At 39.1% G+C, this 8,709-nt stretch overlaps 1 protein-coding gene across 2 annotated transcripts in view; it reads left to right on the forward strand.

Moving 5' to 3' along the window:
- Positions 1-1,858, forward strand: part of LOC105053410 (probable histone H2A variant 3) — a 28,363-nt gene extending 26,505 nt beyond the window's left edge. For both annotated transcript variants that reach the window (XM_010934538.4, XM_010934539.4), the window contains exon 3: positions 1,284-1,858. In XM_010934538.4, the coding sequence (XP_010932840.1) occupies positions 1,284-1,580 (297 nt within the window). In that variant the 3' untranslated portion in view covers positions 1,581-1,858. The remainder of the gene's footprint in view (positions 1-1,283) is intronic.
- Positions 1,859-8,709: the final 6,851 nt, after the last annotated feature.

An 8,709-nucleotide genomic window follows, 5' to 3' on the forward strand; every position in this document is an offset into this window, starting at 1 on the left:
TCTATCTGATTGGCTGTGTTATGCGAACTCCAGCTGTGAGTGTTGAGTCTGGATGCGTATATATCCTCCGTATCTTTATATTCTCTGATGTTTTCTTGCAAAATTGTAGCTAACTGTCATACCTATATTCTCTTTCTAGTCTTGTTTTTATACTTTTACTTTCTTAAGTACTCTTTCATTCAACAAGAAGAAGCAATGATGTCACAAAAAAGGTGTATTCTAACATAGGTTATGGTGTAATTTGGAGGTACTCTTGCTTGGATAATCGAGATGTTGAAATTTGTTACTTATTGTTCTTATAAAGCAAGAAATGGAAAGGTTCAAATTGATTCTTGCAAAGATCTTGCAATGCTCATGCTGGGGTAGTCTTCTACGGTCATAGGCCAAGGGAATATAGGTTCATTTTCAGCTTAATCATGGTGCATCACCAATTGGTAGGCCTTAGCGAGCTGCATGCTAGACATGGGCTGACATTTAAATGGCAAATACTTCATGGACAGCCAATGATGGGTAAATCTGGTGTAGTTTGTTGATGACTAATCAATTATACGCAAAAACGATATGATAGTTATTGGATATGATGTTAGTGTTCACATGCTTTTCATAGTTCTCACTAATTGTCACATGCTTCGGGGTGTACGCAAGGCTTGTTCAGTGCATAGGTTGAACCTGGTTGAACCATGGTCTCAGATATTGGCTGCAGCTTGGGGTTATAATCAAGTTGGTCAAGAGTTACTGAGACGTATTCTTTCTATACTTTAATTAACAGTCTTCTGTCTAATCAGTAATTGTTCTCCAGAATTAATGAGAACATCAAGTTGCATGATTTTTAGATTTAGAAGGATGCATTTCAGTGCTTCTACAAATTTGCTAATAATACTTGAAAAAAATTGTCTTTGTATGCTTTTTCTCCCCCGTCCTCTATCTGTGGGTGTGTATGCGTGAGACAGGGCTTTGCCGGCATATTTACATCAGTGCCGCCATGGTTCTGCCTTTGCTGTTGAATTTCCTGCATAGAATCTTTTCTGTTCTGGCTTTAGGTGCAGGTTCATTTTATAACTTGTCATAAGCTTGAATCCAATGTTGGTATGGTTGGACCTTGTGGAGGGTCAACATAATGCTCTTTAGAACTTTTTAAGAAATTATTTTTAGTGCATAATCTTTGTTGCTTTTATGGTGGGTGTGCCTTGCATGGTTCCAGGCAGACTAGATCTATGGACAGCTAAGATTGAAAATCATCTTTTCATTTTTAACCTATGCTTTTCATGTTGTTATTCATCCAGTTCCCAGTTGGCCGGATCCACCGGCACTTGAAGTCAAGGATCGCGGCAAATGGTCGTGTGGGAGCCACTGCAGCTGTGTACTCAGCTGCAATACTGGAGTATCTGACAGCAGAAGTGTTGGAGCTCGCAGGGAACGCGAGCAAGGATCTTAAGGTGAAGAGGATCACCCCACGCCACCTTCAACTTGCCATCCGAGGAGATGAGGAGCTCGATACGCTCATCAAGGGCACCATCGCAGGGGGTGGTGTCATTCCCCATATTCACAAGTCCCTAATTAACAAGTCTTCAAAGGAATGATCATGCACGCTCTTCTTTATACATAGAGATTTGTCACTGTTTGTGGCCTTGTATGTCTTCTTATTTAGATGTGCTTTTTAATTCCAATTGTGAACTTGTAGGTTTAAATTAGAACAAGTTTGTAACTCTTAGGCTTCAGGATTCTTGATGATTTGCTTTAGACATGTTGTTTAGACCGGTGTTTGGCATTTGGCGCGTTGATATGTAATTTATGTCCAACTTCAAGTGCTTCTTATTGCTCAAAAATTTAGAGCGATGGTCTTTCTTGTTGATTTGCATCCGGGCATGTATCTTGTGGCTCATTACTTTTTCTTCTTCTTTGTGCATGCTGGCGGTTATGTGCATGGTCATGTGTTTGTATATGTGCAGTCATGTTGGCATTATTAATGGAGTCCCGGTTGATCACTGTCGTGCAAGACGAGGCTGGTGACTTAGTGTGCGTGGTTTATCGTTACCTGGCATTGTCAATGGAGCCCGTTGGTCATTGGGTCCTGCAGGACGAAGAGGCTGCCAATTTTGTGTGCGCTTTGTTTTTACTTGGCATCATTGGTTGAATCCCAGGAAGGGCTCTTCAATTTGGAATTTTATTTTTTAAAATGGTTGGATATGCATGCTTTAAATTTATGTGGTATACCGATGCCAGGGAAGCGGGTTGATATTCTTCATGTATCTGATAAAATATTTTAGAGGGGATGGTGGGGATAAATTCGAAGATATAGAAACACAATTGTAACTAATGGATCTGCCTCCAATATTATGTCAACTAGCTAGTTGGCCTAGTTGGATACCTAATATAACTGACTCGAGTTGGCCGGTTTGGGCCGAAAGACTTGGCCGACCTGAGTTGGCTCGATTGATCTGAGGTCTGACCGTTTTCGTTATACTGATCTGGGCTGCTGGCATCCTCTCATTGCTGGCGAACCGTCTCCCTGCGATGCCATTCTCCAGCTAGATCAAGTCCAACTTTATCCTTTGTCCTTGGACCCCACTGCATCCAGATTGCTGAGCTCTCTGGACCCTTGAGGATGTTGTGGGCTATGACAACTTCAGCATATTTGCCCCCAACAATGAAGGCCATGAGTGCTGTTTTGACCACTGGACCTCCATGGCGGTACGGCCGAGCAGCCTGATCTTGCCATGGTCTATTCGGACACATGATGGTTCACTTTATGCGACATGATTCACAACATCAAGCACCTCCTCAGCCCTCGATCTATGTAGGAGAGTTTCGACCCAGTCCGTAGCTTGGCTTCTATCTCCATTGTCTTCTCCGTTGGTCTCATCAAGGTCGATCTTTACACCCATCGTCTCAAGAAGCTTTGTCGCTCTTGCCGGCTCTTTGCTGGCCCTCCCCATCTGCAAGCACCGGTTCGATAGGTCAAGGACTTCACCTAGACCACCCTCCTCTAGGGTGGACAGAGGGCCATGGCCCAAGTTTAAGCCTCATGGTAGGCTAGTTTCGCGCGTGATTTCAGCCTTGTTTTCAAGCTTGGTCAAGGGTTGCTTGTCACGTCAGGCTTGGGCAGGCTCAAGTATCAACCTGAGTCCAATCCACAATTTCTTTAGGCTCTACCTTTGAGCCCAAACCTAACCGGTTGCCTCGAGCTTAGCCTCAGGCCTAACCCGAAGCTAGAGCAAATTTGAGTCTCGACCTGACTAAAGCCCACTTCTCGCTCTAATTTCGGATTAAGCCCAACCACCCTCTTTATGGAAGGATCACCTGTGCTTTGAAATCTAGACATCTTTTCTTGACTATGGAATGAGCTTAATGAAATCTTTGCTCAAGCTTCTCAAGAACACGAGTTCTATCTTATCTATAGTTATGATACCTGTGGAAAGAGGTATTTATTCTTTTAACAACTATATATTTTTGCTATATTGTTGATCCAATCAAGAAGAAAGAATATTTTTCTCAACCTGCTCAACTCGAATTTCTCAAAGAAATTAACACGATAGAAAAATAACAAAAGTAGAGTTTATATTTTCTTTTCCTTCGTTGATGATTTATAATCTAAAAACTAAGTTACAATACTTCTATTAATAATAATGGGGTTTGTCTTTGCATAATTCAGATGGGATTTCTCTTCTAGTTCGAATAAGATTAGCTTTCCAAAAAAATAGATATGACTAGTACAAATAAATTCTAAAAAATCTTAATTTCTATAAGAGGTGGATCTTGACTCTTCTATTAACTTGATTTTCTATTGCTATGTCTGATTCTTCCTAGATTAGAAGATAATGTTTGGTCAAAGTATTTTTTGAAAAGAAAATTTTTGATTTGGCCAGCACATTTCAAAATTTAAATGATGAAGTTTCGATTCATTTTAACCACTTAGGAGGTTTATACTACATTATAGCTCTCGAAAGTTGCTTGATTTGAAAAAAAAAATCATCTCAATCGGATATTATATAACTAAGTTATGGTTTCTGGAATTTTGGCGTGTAATTCAACTTCTTGATTTGATGGATTTTACTTTTGGAACCTGTTCAACCGTATTAGTAATAGACAAAATGATCTATATCGAGTTTGGTAATTATCGCACCCTAACCAAGCTACCCGAGTTGGGGGCATGACAGGTGGCCGTACATTCCTAGGGTTTAGTCCCATAGGATATGCAAGATCTGTCTTTTTATTCATATATATTTATATCAATCTCAGACAGTGATAATAAAAGCAAACTTTAAATATATTTATTTAATAAAAATAATTCATAAAAATTAATTAATATAAATTAATATTCATTCAAAAATCAAAACTAACAAATTGCATTTAGTCTTATACTTACTACACCGTCTTAGGGCCCATATGCTCTTTTGAAAAACTAGAAAAAGAGAGTGAGTTTTACGAATTCAGTAAGTTATTAGAATCTTTAGTTCAATTAAATATTTTATAAAAAAATAAATTTTTTAGATTATATGATTTTTATAAAATATTCTGGTTGATATGAAAAAATGTCATATCTATTATCATAGAATTAAAATATGTATTCGGCCAAAATAAAATTTTCAAACAATCAAGGAATGACCGTCCGTTCTCACTTTCCCAATCCTCATGACTATGGTTATGGTCAGCCAGTGGCTAGCTTCGAAAAAGACTAGATTCTTACTATAACATACCATCCATTGATTATGCACTAATGATTGTCCCACTAGAGGTCCGAAAGAAAAATTATCTCTGATATCACACGGAGAAACATAATTCCGTCAGCATGTGCTAGCGATTAGTTTCATCTAGTTAGGCTAAAAAAAAAATTAGCTTCTGATTACAACAGACCATCAGCCAACATGCACTCATGATCGCTCTACTAGAGGTCGGGAAGGAGATTAGATCCTGAATCTATAAGATCATAGTTGAATTAATGGGCAATAGAACCGACATGTAATACATTTAATGAAATATAATTCATACCCAAGTATATCATGTAAATTTGATCTAAATATTTTCTAAGTATTTTCATGTAGAGCATATAAGATATTTAATTTAAACAAATTATAATAGCAATGGATAAATTTACAATTCAAATCACATGCATGATAAAACATACTGAAGGTAAAAGCAACTTATCATTCTAAAACTTTACGAAATTCACTAATTAGGACAAATCGATCAAAATCTAAATGTAAAGGATTCGATGGTGATCACATCACCTTGCTAATTAGATTCAAGGTTCCAACCTAGTCAAATTAAAATCCCTAGGTTATATCTAATTCACAAATTAAAGGAGAATTAGGAAACTAGGATTGAAATGGGCTAATCAATAGAGATAGAAGAAAGAAGAGAGAGACACAATCTAGGTTCCATCAAAGCCAATTTTTTTTTTCTTTTTATTTTTTTTCTTATTTCTCATTCTCTTTTCCTCTCTCTATCTCTCTATGGCCATTGATGGATGCTTAAATAGGGGTTTTCCCATGGCTTTAAAAGGAAGAATAAAGAGGAAGGGGGAAGGAGGTTGGTTCGACGGTGGTGCGGCTAGAGTAGCCGCGGCTTGCTGCAAGGTTGAAGCAGCTTGGGTGTGGCATCAGCTATGCACACAAGAAAAGAAAGAGGGAAAGGAGGTGGAACGGGGCATTACCCTTTGCTGCCTTAGCGACAGCATCCTCAGCCAAGTAAAGTAGCAAGGAGGAGGAGGACTTATCGACGAGCAGCGAGGACAGTAGAGCTTGGTTGGAGGTGGTAGTTTTCGATGAGATTTATGGCGACAACACTAGGAACAGAGAAAAATATGGCAAACTCAGGGATTTTGAGAGAAAAAATCGAGGGTTTAAGGGTTGACGATACTTGACACGATGGCATGGCGGCTGTTGGAGTTGAGGAAGAAAGAGAGAGGGGTGTTTGATGGTGGATTGACCAAAGGGTGGGTGTTTAAATTGAATGGATTTGAGAGGATAACCTCAGCTTAACGCTGGCCATTTGTCGGTTGCAATGGCCCTCCAACGGCCGTCGGCCATTCCCACTAGCCCACAATGCCCATTCCGGCCATGGTTGCGTGGCCTTATCCCAACGGTGGGGCTCCAATAGGGATCCCAATCCCTTTTTTTTTTAGTAATCTTTTGTGCACCACATGCGGTGCAATAATAGTGCATCGCTCTTTTCCATCAGGCCATGTAGTTTTTTCTTTTTTTTTTCTAGTAATTCTTTATGCACTATATGCTGTGCAGTAACAATGCACCGCTCCTGTCCATCGGACCACATAATTACGCATTCCAATGTGAATTAAATGCGCCAGTTTTATTTTTTGGTTTGAAATTTTGAATAACGAAAATATCCTTCTATTTTGAAAAATTTATGAAATTTTTAATGACGAAAATACTCTTCTCTCTTTATGATTTATTATTTTCAGGAAGTCATAATATGCTAAGAAATGTCATAATAGGGGTATTTTTGTTATTCAAAATTTTAAAATAAAAAATTATAGGTAGCTCTGTTATTGAGAGTATTATCTCGAACATAAATATGAAACACATTACATTCATGCTTAATAAACCATCCATTCCATCCTACACCGAAATCATTTTACTTCAAAAGTTATGAAACAGGAGTCTTTTAGTACATTTTTCATTCAATAGTGATGGAAATTCTACCTTTTTTCGTCAGAAAAATGAGGGAACAAATACGAAAAATTAAAAAGAAAGAGCCACAGTTCTTTACCTTAATTGCTTTTAAACGAGGCGAACCTATCAGTTCTTTACCTTCAAAGGTTTATATTTTCACATTCTTCCATTTTCAAATTTATTCAATTGGTATGGCCTTAACTTACTATAATTATACAGGCTTGGGTTCGCGTTGCATGTTCCGCACGAAAGAATGATTGACCTTTTTTTTCCCAGCATCCATAGTTGGATCTTGCTTTGCATGGATTTCAAAGAACTCCAATCTCTTTCTTCCACCTGGCTGCGCAGATGTTGAAGTGGATATTGCGCAATCCCACGATTGATGTTGCCAAAGAAGGGAAATCATTCTTTCGTGCAAAAGATGCAACCAGACCCCTGTACGAACCCTACAGGCTCTAGTTCTAGTTGGCCAATCAATTATTTCTACGGCAATCAAGAAGTCATATGGGGATAAAGTTGAAGAATTTGAGCCTTGGCTCTAGTTCTACCTGGTCAATCAACTAGTTCTAGAATCCAATATCCTTGCTGAATTGGATGAAGGTGCCCCACTAGTATTAGAACAGGGTGAAGGGGAAAGGCAAAGTGAAGAGATGGTAGGACAATCTACGTATCAAAGTGATGATGCTCAACAGTTGCCACCACATATCTTGTCAGCTGCAACCGTTACTACCACGCAGGATCATTGTCTTTATCATTTAAATTCGTTTTCCAATCGCCGTATGCACAACTTTCCCTGAAAGTGCTAACCTTGAACCTCACAATGGTGGTGGTGGCTTTGGAAAAGATGATGGAGGTTCTATCATTTTGGATCTTCACCATCAAAAGAAGGGAACAGTGCAAGATTCTTAAGGTGGTAAACAATTCAGGTTTCTCCAATGCAACGCTGTTACAGCCCACTAGTAGCTATCCCCTTTCTTAATTTCTTTCCTTCTCCCCTCCAGTCAGCATAGAATGCTGCATTGAATTCCATGTTCTTGACTGAACCTTTCTGTCAAACCATGTATCTTTGCTGGGACAATCATGGCGACTCGACAACCGTATTGCGAAGTTGGTCAGCGTTTGTGTTCTTCATGGTGCAGAGCTTCCACTCAGCTTTGTTACTCAATAATGAATGCATCGGACAGAGCCTCAGAAACAATTCAGTCTGCTAGACAATGGAAGACCCAGACCATAAGTTTGTTGGGGTTTTCTTGCTTGTCCATTAGTAGTCTGTCTTCATTAAGAGCTCATGAGATCCCCAAGTTCATATAGTTTTTACTGAAAGATGGTGGAACTTGGCATTAATCAAGGTTAGTAATTTGGAAGAGAGGTCCTAATGAGGTAAACTTAGGGTTGTCCTCAGCTATAACTCAAGATTTTCGCGCCAATTGCCGACTCACATGGAGGAGGACCATCAAGCATGAGACATAACATACATACACAGTGGTCCACAAGGAACTGTCAGTTCTCAAACTTGGCCACAACTTCACCTAACCACCTGCTATTTGGTGGTCACAAGAAGGCAGAATGCATGTGTTGGTCACGTATGGTGATGCATGCAGGGCCAGGGCCCACAACATCAACGAGACAGGTATTTTTGGACATACACAACTTGAGGAGTTATTGTTGGTTGCACTTGACATGATGAAACATGACAATGTTTACTATGTTTTAATTTCTCTATGGTCTTTTCTGGTTTGAAGTGATTCAAACTAGTCTAGTGGAAGGTTATGAAATAAGTCTGAAAGAAAAGGGAGCGTTTTATAAGCAGGCTTGGCAGGCCAATTTGGTACAAGTTAATATCTAGTGGATAAGGATTGGATTGATGGACAAATCCCACTGGTGTTTACCCACTAATGGATGTGCATCCACATTGCGACATCCCCAGCCAGTGTTAGTGGTGTCAGTTGATTTTATTTAGTGGTGTTAATTGATTTTATTTGATAAAATCATTAGACGCTAGAAATCAGCGATCTGCTTTTCTGGCTCTTGCATTAAGCATAATTAGATGAGCCATGCTCATCTCTTTTTTTAAGAA

The sequence above is a fragment of the Elaeis guineensis genome, chromosome 10 (genome assembly GCF_000442705.2).
Source record: "Elaeis guineensis isolate ETL-2024a chromosome 10, EG11, whole genome shotgun sequence".
Lineage (NCBI taxonomy): Eukaryota > Viridiplantae > Streptophyta > Magnoliopsida > Arecales > Arecaceae > Elaeis > Elaeis guineensis.